The 12,604-nt window shown below is 39.2% G+C and overlaps 1 protein-coding gene, 1 long non-coding RNA gene and 1 other non-coding gene across 4 annotated transcripts in view; 1 reads left to right on the top strand and 2 right to left on the bottom strand.

Moving 5' to 3' along the window:
- Window positions 1-67: 67 nt before the first annotated feature.
- Window positions 68-10,111, top strand: LOC116149649 (uncharacterized). The gene is made up of 3 exons (XR_010378517.1): window positions 68-468; window positions 4,063-4,186; window positions 9,411-10,111. It is a non-coding gene; the product is annotated as an uncharacterized LOC116149649 (long non-coding RNA).
- TRNAY-GUA (transfer RNA tyrosine (anticodon GUA)) lies at window positions 425-516 on the bottom strand. Its single transcript is given in 2 exon segments — window positions 425-460; window positions 480-516. It is a non-coding gene; the product is annotated as a tRNA-Tyr (tRNA).
- DNAJC5B (DnaJ heat shock protein family (Hsp40) member C5 beta) overlaps window positions 9,107-12,604 on the bottom strand; it is a 77,285-nt gene continuing 73,787 nt past the window's right edge. For both annotated transcript variants that reach the window (XM_010987309.3, XM_010987246.3), the window contains one exon: window positions 9,107-9,437. In XM_010987309.3, the coding sequence (XP_010985611.1) occupies window positions 9,343-9,437 (95 nt within the window). In that variant the 3' untranslated portion in view covers window positions 9,107-9,342. The remainder of the gene's footprint in view (window positions 9,438-12,604) is intronic.

Here is a 12,604-nt window from a genome sequence, read left to right as displayed (position 1 = left end):
CCCACGGCAGCCGCAGCGAGGACTTGCGCCGCCGACCCTGCCGACCCTGCCTGGGCTCTGAGGAGAAGGTCCGGGGCCTGGCCCCGGGGAGCAGCCGTTGGCTCGAGACGCCGCCTGTTCGCCGTGGCTTTCTCTGTGTGACTCTGAGGCTCGGAAAAGGCCAAAGGCGCTTTAGAATTCAGTAAAAGGCCGCGACCCGGCAGCCGCCCGGCCGAGCGCAGACTTGGACCTCTCATCCCCACTCCCGGGACTTGCAAAAGGTTTCACAGCGAGGAAGCTGACAGAGGCCAAAACTGGAGCGAAAGTGCAAGAGCTTCCAGCTGTTCTTTGGAACGTGAGGTGTTATAGAGAAGGATACTTGTGGAAAAGATACCCATGGAAAGGATCATAAATCATATGAAGTTGAAAAACAAAAAAGCTTGTCTCCTTCGAGCCGGAGTCGAACCAGCGACCTAAGGATGACTTCCAGTCAGTGTCAACTACAGTCCTCCGCTCTACCAGCTGAGCTATCGAAGGGACGGGTAGAGCTCGCGCGCCCCCGAGATTCAGTACATAAGAACCAGAGCGCGCTCGACAATTAGCCAGGGATCAAATTGAGCATGCGTAGTGGAGGGAGCGGGGCGCGAAGGGAGGCTGTGCGGGGGTGGTGTTTTACGCGTGCGCAGAAAGACAACCCGGCTGTGGCTTGGGGGAACCTAACTAAACTAGGGCGGGAAAGACTGAGAGACACCGACGAACGACCGCGTTCCTGTCGCGCTTTTTCTTTACTACCCTGTGTTAGAGGAATTACTGTCGAGTGTGAATTCACTACTCTGTAATCTTTATTTCCCCTCAGATCTCTCCTTGTGTGGGCTGGTGGTGCCACGGGTAATCGTCAGACCACGAACCAGAGGATTGTAGGTCCAATTCCCTTCTGTTTCAAAGTTTTTGTCACCTGTTTCCAAAATTAGAGATTTCTACTTCCTCTGGTTTCTCCAAAGCACAAATGCCCAGAGAAATTTACCGCACTTCGAGGGCGGAGGGCTGTGGCCCCTGGTTTCCAGGGCCGCGCTGTCGAACTTTGCAGATGTTGGGAAGTTCGGGAGCGCTGACAGGTCGCGGTAGGCCGGGCCTGGAGGACGGCTCGGGGTGAGGCGAGGAAAGGAGGGGCGGTTCTCAGCGGCTCCAGGTCGGCAGCCGGGGGAGGGAGCCCCAAAGTCAAGCCCTCTGTTCCAAAAGGGAGCTGGTTAACATCCCGGGGCTGCTTCTCCCGCGGCTTGTGGGGGCCTGTAAGCTCCTGCAGTTACTCAGGTACTAAACTACCTCCACTCTTTCCGACAACAGAGAGGGAAAAAAAAAAATGTTACGAGGTCTTTTTGAGCTCCTTCCTGTTGTACATTTCATTTAACAAAGGTATTGAGCTCCTCCTTGGCTGTCAGCAGCGCGAAAAAACCATCTAAGGCTTTGGTTTCTGCCCTCAAGGGCCTTTTAACCAAGTAGCTATAGTACTGGTTTGAGCTGAGTTTTTATTTTGCAGTTATTAGTCTTATTTGTTGAAAGGAGTTTAGAATAAGCCTCCTCAAGTAGGGTAGCAATTCCCCAAGTAGAAGTTTTAATGAAATGAGAAGATGCGTTAAGGAAGAGAAAGAGTGAAGTTAGGGAAAAGAGCCAGTTAAGTGGGAAGGCGGCTGCCTTAAGGCTTCACAAACATGATTAGAGGAGTTAAACAGTTAGGGGGTGGGGTCAAGCACAGGCTATTTGAATAAAATGATGATGGGTTTTATTTTTGTTTCCTAGGGAGCATTTTGTCATTTTTTTTAAAACGCAACAAACTGATAGCTCTTTAAAGTTATATCGTGTTTCTGAGAGTTAAAAAAATAATCTCTGTGAGAAGTTGGGGAGATATGTCGCACCCCTCCTCCCAAGTTTATGGAAAGAAACTTGTAAGTTAGAGGAAAGGGCCTCCATCTTGTTTGTACCTTCGCATTTTATGAGGGTGGCAAGTAAGGCTTTTATGATCTGCAGAGGTCACTGTCATGTGCACTTCGGCAGGAACCCTGGCCCCTTTGGTGTAACCCCTTCCTCTCCCACAACAGCCAGCCTGACCAGAGTGATGCGTTCCAAAAGGATCAGGATGTTTCATGATTTCTGTCTCTGTTACTTGTGATAGAAATTCACACAGAGCTAATGTAAGCAAAAGATACTTGTTATGATGTTACAGGGGTGTCCCAAAGAAACCATGGAGGAAACGTAACTAGGCTTCCTTATGATTTTCCTCAGTGCTTCTCAGCTCCTCTCTATGCTTCTCTAGCATGCTGCTAGCCAGCCCCCCACCCTAAAAGTTACTGTTGTCTATTGTTGAGGATTGAACATCACCCCCCCCTTTCGGATATTTAAAACCTAATATATTAGGAGGTGGAGCCTATGGGGAGGTGATACGGTCGTAAGGGCAGAGCGCTTATGAATGGGAATAGTGCCCTTGTGAAAGAGGCCTCAGAGAGATCCGCCTCTCTTCCAGTCTTGTGAGGATACAGTGAGTTGGGCACACGTGATTGCGCCCCTCCTTGAGATCTCAGTGAAAGATAATAAAAATACACAAAAAGAAAAGTTCTTTTGCCCCCTGGAAAACAAAGTAGGTACAGTCAGCAAACCTGAACTTTTAAATGATTTCTGTGATGGGGAAAGCAAATTAAATTGTATGGACATTGTCAGCCAAGGGAGGCTGAAGAGGTATTTGACGAGGTGAGCTGCCCAACTGGAAAAATGCACAAGGCGCCGACATGGAGCAAAACAGCACTTTATTGCAGTACAAGTGGGTAGCGCCGGTGCCCAGGTGTATGCACTTGTCCTTTTATAATGCTAGTGGCGCATGCGCAGTGTTCATAATGCTGACTCACGCTACTGGCGCATGCGTACATTTACCTCTGACCAGGTGCAAGCTATTGTGAACTTTGGCCTGAGCCCCACTTAAGGCTGCCGACAGACACATAGGCCAGAATCGAGAAAAATTGCAGCTGGGAGTATGTATCCTAGAAGCTTTCAGAAACAAAACCATATTCCCCAGGGAGACCCCAAGAGGTTCTAGGCACCGAGGCAGCAGCTCACAGGTCAGAGGCTCACGACATTATGCAGATGCGTCTGTATTTGCCCACAGCTGGAGCTACCTGGAGAACTGCTTAAGCAAAGTAGGTTTGCCAGGGGAATACAGGGCTGCGGAGAGAGGCAGAGTAAAACCTAATAATAAGAGACATGGTAAGAAAGAAAGGCTACCTCTTCACCACTCTCAGGGTCTCTGAGTCCCTCGTTAAGTTGGCAGTTTGGGGCTTCTTGGGCTAGCACCATGTAAATGAAAAACCCTACTTAGCCGCAGGACCCAGCCACTTTACAAATACAAGTCAGTATTGTCCTTGATTCATGAATATGAACATATGTCTACCAGACATTGGAGAGGAAACAAAAGCAGCTTAAAAAAAGAAACTCCTAGGTGAAAAAAAAAAAAAAATAACTGACCCGGGAGGAAACAGAGATAATGCAAGGAATAGTACAGAACTGCTTTTTAAAATGCTGATATCTTCAGGGGCATCCAAGAGGATACCTAAGAAATAAAATAAAAATAAACATTAAACAAAATGAAAATAAAAAAAGCAGAACAAGGTGATATTAAAAGGAGCGACAACAGAACAATTGTTTTCTGGAAAACTAAAAAAGCGTGATTGCTAAGGTGAAAAGTTAAATTTCCTAGTATGCTATATATTGAATTTAAAAAATAAATTCCATGCTAAACTGTTGAAATTAATTTTATAGAAAGCTGTTTTGCTAATAAGTGAATCAATATATAGACAATACTTTTCATTGCCTGAGGGCTTTCATTTATGACTTTTATAAAGCTAAGCTAGGTTAGCTTTAAAATACTGCTTTTTGCAATTATAATAAATAATTCTGAAAATGCCAGTTTAGTAAATACTTAATGTATATACATGACCAAATAGATCGTTCTAAAATAAAAAATTTAAGAAAATGTTGGAATTTCATTGCCAAAGTGAATATCTGTACTAAAAATGTCCCCCAATTTTTCTCCCCCAGAAGAGAAAGTGTATTGTGGATGAAACTTTGAGTGGAGATAAATCTGGACAACATCTCAGGAGTGGGAGATATTGGGTACCAGAGCAGATTGCTTAGAAGTAAGAAGAAAAGAAACCCTCCCCAGGTATGATCTCTCTCCCTGGCCCTGGGAATAAGGATGTGCCTGGTGGACTTTCAGGCATTGGAGAAGCTGATAATCAGATTTTCTGCTGTTAGAAAGCTCAATTGGTAGCCCAGCAGTGAGCAGAATGTGTTAACAGCTGTCCTGTGACTACTGATTTGATTCTAGGGATTTTGTTTCGCTTCTTGGGGACAGCCCTGGAACAGCATGAAAATTCCAGAAAGTTGTATCACACTTACCCCTTCACTTGGCACTGAGCATGTGAAGGTCTTCTTTTGGAGAAGGACTTTTCTCAGAAATGAGGATATATATTGTGAGAATCAATCAACAGCTATGTATTGGTTTCCTACTTTGTTTTTAGCACCATGCGAAATACAGTTGTAAAGTCTGACTCTAAGATGTAGTTCCAGAAATCACTGCTAATTTGAGCCAACTGCTAATTTTACAGAAACTAGTTAAACATGAGTTAATCTAAATTTCTGGCCCTTTGTGGTCTAGAACTGCTCAGGAATAATATGAAAATGAATGTTACTTAAGTGTTTAGGAGGGCTGGAAGAAGTGCAGTTTTGGAGAGGAGGACTTGTGTTTCCTTAATAAAGGTCTTTCTCTGTTGGGAGGACTGTTATCCTGGAAATGGACATTTGCCTTCATATCAGTAAGGAGTAAGGGGTGACAGGCTGCTGAAATTCTTTAAAAAGATAACTAATTGGGTTAGAGGTTTGATTAAGTGCCAAGGTAACATATTAATTTTTGCTATTTGTATGCTAAGGCTTCCTAAAAACTAAGGATTCTAGCAGCTTTTGCATTTCTAGCAGGTAAGGATTTCTTTATTCTATGACACAGGTTAAAATTTTTCTCATATAACAAATATTTCCCAACCATCTATCATGTGTCAGGCACTGTTTTAAGCCCGGGGATTGAGGACACAAAACAGACAAAAACCTTTGCGTTTGTGAGGTGGGAGAAAGATAAAAAGTATGTTCATCAAAGGTACTAAGGATAAAAAGTAGAGAATAGGAAGCGTGAGGTAGGGGATGTTACAGTCCTAGGCAGGGTGGTCTGGGAAAGCCTACAGAGAGGTGACATTTGAGAAAAGATCTGTGGCAAGTTTCCTGATTGTATGTTCTAAATTAATGTAATTTGACTCAGAGCTGTAGTTTAATGAGGTAGTGAGAAATTTCACCTCCTAGATTTTGAGAGTCTCTCCCCTTCTTAGGGTTGCAAAGTGTCTGTAGGGATTATGTCTTTGTCCCCCAAGTGAGTTTTGAGCCCTTCAGATTGCTCCAGCCTGGGTCCTGAGGTTTCGGTATCCAGCCCTGTGTGGTTCCTTTGATGGGCCAGATGTGGGCACAGGAATCTTTCCTTATGTCTACAAAGCCATTACTTTATTTTGTCACCCGAGCATCCAATTGCTAGCTCATCAGAGGCTCTCCCCGGAGGGGACACAAGTCTGGGCTACTCTTGGAACTCCCCCCAAATCTCTCAAACCCAGCTTTAGTCTAGAGGCCCCTCATGATGGGGGTACTTCTCTTCAGCAAGGGTGTGACCTTTTTAAGATAAAGCAGAAGAGTTTTTGTTCCTTTGAGTAAGTTTCCTAAAGCACTAAGAAAGAAATTAATGTCTAATACATTATCTTGCCATACATTCAAATAAATGTAGTCACTATAAATTATTTATATTTGTCAATACACTCAGAGAAGTGAATGAAAAATACTTTTGTTCCTCCTGTGCCTATTAGCATTATGATTATTTGCACTTGAGGCTGGAGAGAAGACATTCCTTTAATAAATAATATGCTATTGCCCAGACTATTTCTCTCTCTCTCCGCCGCCACCAGTGGAAGTAGATTGCCAGTAGTTCAGTTTATCTAAAAGTCCTAGTAAATATGAAGGTAGAGAGTTGACAGTGGTGATCAGTGAGATTAGGAGACTAAAACAGAGAAATGAGGGTCAAATGTAAGAACAGTAGAAGTGGGAGAAGGGAGGAGGACAGGGAAGGAGATGGATACTGAGAAACAAGGAAGAGAAGGGACAAAGAAGAAAATAAGAGATACAGGATGAGGGAGTGAAATATAAAATAAGGAGTAAGAAGGACAATGAAGAAGCAAGTGAGGAGCACTGATTCAGTATTACAGTTCTGGAGGTCAGAAGTTAGACCTGGGTGTCATTGGGCTGAAACAAGGTGTTGGTAGAGCTATGTTTCTTTCTGAATGCTCTAGAGGAGAACCCATTTCCTTGAGTTTTCTAGCTTTTAGAGGCTGCCTGCATACCTTTGTTCACGGCCCTTTCCCTCTTCCGTCTTTAAAGCATATGTTTGATCATCCTCTGATCTTCAGTTGCATCTCTCTGATCATTCTTCTGTAGTCACACCTCTCTCTCCATAGTCAGGAAAGGCTCTCCATTTATAAGGACCAGAGTGATTAGATTGGGCCCATTTGGATAATCCAGGATAACCTTCCTATCTCAAGGTCGTTATTAATGACATCTGCAGTCCTTTTTGCCATGAAAGGTGATGTATTCATGGCTTCCGGGAGTTAGGGCAGGCACATCTTGGGGGGCCCTTACTGTGCCTGTTATCACAGGGCTCATTCAGCCGTAAGTGGCACCCTTTCTATGGGTCAGAGGATGAGGCAGTGCGTTACCAGGTAAGTGTATTTCCAAGCTAGGCCATGCCAAATGTGTTTCTGTCTGTATACCATTGGAAATGTAGAATAGAATGTCATTTATGCTCAAAGAAATAATATATGTGTATTCTGGTAAATAAAAATTCATATATATTTTTTATTATCTTCTAATGTAAGACAACAAAAAAATAAATGGATGACCTATGAAACCTCGTATGAAATCCCCTGCTCTAATCGCCTGGAGGCCAGGATTAGGTCCTGAGCCACTGAAGTGGGAAGTTTGTTTAACCCTGCGTTAACCAGGGCCATGCAACCATTGCTGAGGATCATGGTCAGCATATCTCTTCTTTCCTTGATGCTTCTCTGCTAAAATGCTTGTGGATTCAGAACAACAGCAGGTGATTCCAGATGGCAACTCCTGCTGACTCCCATATGATTCTTACCTGTCCCCTCCTCAGATGGAGAGTTGATCCTTGTTTCTATGTAGCTAAGAGGCATTCGGTAGAGTTCATTCCCTCACTCATAGACATCCATGTGCTTGGATTTGCCACATATCATTGTGACTGGAAACTAGCCCTATGTGGGAAACATTGGCTAGAACCCCTCCAGGAATTTAATTCCACCATCTGATTCTGATTCTAATTCATGTCCTGTTCTCACTGTAACCACTCTTTTATCAGCTCTCTGGGAAAGCTGGGAGTAGAAGTAAAAAATTCTATGTGAGAAAGAAAAATGAGATCTAATGAGGTCTGAGAGAGAAAAGATGAGCTTTGTGATTTGCAGGTTGCTATTCAAAAACAGGATTCAAGTTTTGCTTAGAGTCCTCAGGAAGGACATGTAGTGGCTCAAATTATCCAGATGTGGGGCTTTTATCTCATTGTTCCCTTCAAATGGAAAGTACTACTCATTTGTTAAGTACAGAGTTCTGGGCACTTGCTGGTCACTGGGGCTGTTACTATTGGATATCTTAATGGTTCTTGTTGGGTAAGACAGTTTATGTACGTAAGAAGTCACATTACCTTTGTCTATGTTATCAACATATACAGACTCGTGTAAAACCACCTTACACTTCTTAAACACTTGACTCTTCACAGTTCTTTCACCTAAACTATTTCACCTGGCCTTGCAGCAATTTGGAAGGTGGACAGAGCAGGTATGAAAACGGAGTCATAGGGAGATTAGCCATTTTATTCTTGTCTCGCTTGGTCCCAGGGCTAGTTTGTGAGAGCTTAAATTAGAACCAGGTTCTTAATTCTCAAACCAGGGCTCTTTCTATTTGATTATGTTGATTAAAGAAAAATTCCAGAAACTCAAGAGTTAGGGCAGAGTTTTAATACTGTCACACTGTCAGAGCTGTAACACCAATTCTCACTTACAATGTATATTTAGCCTTAATTAACTTGGTGGTGGGGAAGAGTAAGAAACAAAGAGAAAAGGAAATGGCATTTCATGCAATATTATATAAAAACATAAGATCTTGAAAAATGCAGTATTACATAAAGAACTAAGGAAGACCTGAAAAAAAAACAAACACAAATAGTAAGCAGCATTTTCTACCACATAATGAATATAAGAATCAAACAAGTAAATGCAGAGATGACCTCCAAGCATAAATGTTTAACATTCGCAGAGCTTAGCATACTCTGGTCAGTGTTATTAATCCCACTGAAAATGGGGTGAGTGATATGCCTTTAAATTTAATTTTAGGCTGTAGAATTTAGAATTCTATCCTTTACCTTATGTGTTTCTTTTCCTTAGTCTCACTAAGCGTTTTTTAAAAAAATTATTTTTACTTAAGAATGTTTAACACATTGTTTGGGGCTGGTTTGGGTGATTTTCTGGATCATTTATAACATTTAACGAGGTTGAAGTTTTGTTTTTGTTTTTGTTCTTATGCCAATCTAAAGTATACAAAAAACTTCTTTCTTCCTGGTTTTATTTGTCAGTTTTCAGTGAATGACAATTTTTAATCTTTGAAAAATATACTTTAAAATTATGTGATTTATCTTTTTTACCTAATAATTTCTTCCTGCTTCTTGAACTCTTTCTGTAGCCATGTTGAATATGAGCAGGAAAAATCTCCACACACACACACAAATTTCTCTTAAATTCTCATCTGTGTTTTACTGATGATTTGTAATGGCAGATATGAACACTGCATTTAGTTAAATAATAGGTGAAAAATGGCTTCTGTTTTGGAATACTACTTTAGTCTAAAGAATGAGGTCTGGCTCAGATAAAGGGCAGGTTCAAAAGCCTGTCCAATACCACTGTCTTACCTCATGCAATGAGCATAAAACAACTCTTCAGGCCTTTATTCATCAAAATGGAATGTGTTTCTGTTAGGAATTCTACTGAGAGAGTAAATCTGCGTACTGAGAAAATTGTGTAGCAATCATATTTCCTTAACCTAAAAATAAAATACAAACGTGGAAAAGTTCACAGTATTTCATGTCCCCTACCCTCCCCCATCGAGACCACCTGGAGACACGGCTGAACCAAGAGGAAGTACTGTGGACCCTCAATGAGCTCAATATTAAGAGTCTGTACAATAACTTCGAGGTCCTTCTCTGATTAACTGTGTTTTCTCATTTGCTTTTGTAGGCTGGAGAACAACTGGAAAGTCCATATCTAAAAATAAACAAAGCAAACCAATAAACACCCTCTAATGTTACATTTCCTCAGTGAGGTGAGTGGTAGATATTTTTGTTGAAATGATGATTGGCAAATCAATTTAATTCCTAAGATATTGAGGATCCTACCCTTTAAAGGACTTCAAAGGGAGGATACACTGTCTTTACTCTTCATTTAAATTCTGTCAGTTATAGAATTATAAAACCAAATCTCTAAACCCATCTTTCACCTTGAGGCAGTTGCTAAACCTGGTAAACTTGAGCCTTAGTTTTCACCATCTTGTGGGGATGAAGACTGGGCCACCACATGTCATAAAGACTATTGTGTATATCTATATGAAAAATACCTCCCAGAGCTGTGCAGGACAATTGCATATATAGCCCTGGTTGGAAGAGAAGTCAAAACTCTGCATGCCAAGAAGAGAAGCCTTAAGGAAACCAATCCTGTGACACCTTGATCTTTGACTTCTAACTTCCAGAATTCTAAGAGAGTAAATTTCTGGTTTTCAAGTCACCCAGTTTGTAGTGCTTTGTTACAGCAGCCCTGAAATACTAATAACAGACAACAAATTAACTTTACTTAGTGATCAGACATGGAACAGTGAACCTAACAAATGTAAAATGTACTGTTTTGAAGCAATGTGGAACATTTGTAAAATTGATTAAGTTCTAGCCTATAAAGCAAGCCTGAAGACATTTCAAAGTGTTATTTTATGCTGTCCGCATTCTCTAATCACAGTGCAGTTCAGTTAGATATAAATAAAAATAAAGAACCTGAAAACCCCCACAGGTTTACAAATTAACACACATACAGGCCTAACTTAAAAATTAAAGAAAAAAGTCATAATGGCAATTAGAAACATTTAGAACTCAGATTATTAGAACATATATATGTATATGTTTGTATATGAAGCCAAACTGGTACTTATTGGAAAATTTATAGCCTTAATAACTTGGTATCAGAAAAGAAAAAGGGCTGAAAATTGAGCAGTATATAAATTAAGTTAGAAAATTAACAGCAGAGTAAATTAAGACAAATAATAAAGAACAGAAATTAATTAAGTAGAAAGAATATACAAGAGAATCAGTAAAACCAAAACTTTGAGAGAAGAATAAAAATTTCAAATACCTGGTGACAACGGCTAAAAAAGCAGAAATAACCAATATAAGGAATGGAAAATGGGACAATAATTCAGATACTGTAGTGCATGGAAGGTAATAAGAGGAAATTTTGAAGAACTAATTTTATTAATAAAGAAGAAAGGAAACCTAAATGACCTATAAACATTAAATATATTGAATCAATAATTTAAAATTTATACAAAAAGACATTAGCCCAGAAAGTTTTACAAAATCCTGTGGAAAGAAATAAATCCAGTAATATACAAACTCTTCAAGAAGAGTTTAAAAAGGAACACTTCCTAATTTATTTCATGAGGCATAATCTTGATATAGAACCCATAAGGAATATTTGAGAAAGGAAAATTATAGGCCAATATGACTCATTAAAATAGTAGAAACATCTAAAACAAAATATTAGCAAACCCATTTCACCAAAAAGTAAATTATTTGATACATTATGACTACATTGGGTTTATTTCAGGATTTTAAGATTGTTTTAACATTAACCAATTCATACAGTTCTTCACATGAACAATTTAAAGGAGAAAAATCATGACCATCTCAATTGATGAAGAAAAAGTATTTGTTCTACCAAATTAGTAATAGAAGACAACTTTCTTAACCTGATCAAAAACCTACAGCAAACTTCATAATCATGGCGCAATCTTGAAAGCATCTTGTCTTCAACATTTTACTGGCAGTCTCAACAAACAGAGAGGCAGGGAATAGGATAAAAAATGATAAGGGAAGGGAAAGAAGAATCAAAACTATCACTATTCACAAATGATATAAACTGATATATAGAAACCCTAAAGAATTTATAGATAAATAATTAGAAATAGAGAGTTAAGCTAATTTCTTGGATTCGAAGTCATTTTTTAAAAGTACATTTATATATACCAAAAAACCAAGTAGAAAACTAATATATAATAATTTATTTATAATTATATGAAAATGGATAATGTATTTGGAATAAATGTAACCAAAGATATATAAAATATATCTTTACTGAAAACCAATGAAGGAAACCTAAATAAATGGAGATGTATACAGTGTCACACGTTAGAGGACTCACATTCTTAAAGATGTCAATTCTTCGTAATTTATCTACAGAGTCACTGCAATTCTAATCTAGATCCCAAATATTTTGTTTAAACAAATTTTGTGAAGAACTTGACAAAGCTTATTCTAAAATTTGGAAAAATTATGGAAAAGCGAAATAATTTCCATAAAATTATGGGAAAGCAAAAGCAAAATAATATGTGAGACTCTCCTAAAGAACAAATTAGGATGACTTGCTTAGACAGTATTATGAATTGTTATAAATTAAATGGACCTAGTGTTGCATACAGATAGACAGAATAACCAGTGGATCAGAACAGAAAGCCTAGAAACTGTTCCATATATATATTAAAACTTAATGTATGTCAAAACCAAGACTAGAAATCAATGTACTGAGACAATTTGTTTTCTATATGGAAAAAAAATGAAATTGGAACCCTACATCATATCACTTGCAAAAATCAGTCCCAGGTTATTAAACATGTAAATGTGAAAAGCAAAACCATCAAACTTTGAGAAGACTATATGGGAGAACACCTTTATATCCTTGAGATAGGGAAAGATTTCTTAGTCAAAACAAAAAAATCACTAACCATAAAGGCAAAGATTGACATTTTGACTACATTAAAATTAAGAATTTTTATGAGACATTTTTATGAAAATTAAGAATCTTATCAAGAGACACCATAAAGTGTGAAACACTAAGTCACAAACTGGGAAAATATATTTTAAACAAACATAATCAATACCCAAATATTAAAAAAAAAAAAACAAAGAGAAAAGCAGATGATATAATAAAAACCCAAATGACCAGTAAGATTATGAAAAGATATTCAACTTTACTAGTAATCAAGAAGATAAAAATTAGAACCACCATGGTTTACCATATCCCATCCACCAGCTTGCCACACATTTACAGTCTGGTGATGTCAAGCATTGGCAAGGATGTGAAGCAAGAGGAACTCTCATTAGCTAACAGAA

Source organism: Camelus dromedarius, chromosome 30, assembly GCF_036321535.1.
Source record: "Camelus dromedarius isolate mCamDro1 chromosome 30, mCamDro1.pat, whole genome shotgun sequence".
NCBI lineage: Eukaryota > Metazoa > Chordata > Mammalia > Artiodactyla > Camelidae > Camelus > Camelus dromedarius.
Note: the sequence above shows the minus strand (reverse complement) of the source record. Positions and strands in the feature narration are given on the sequence as shown.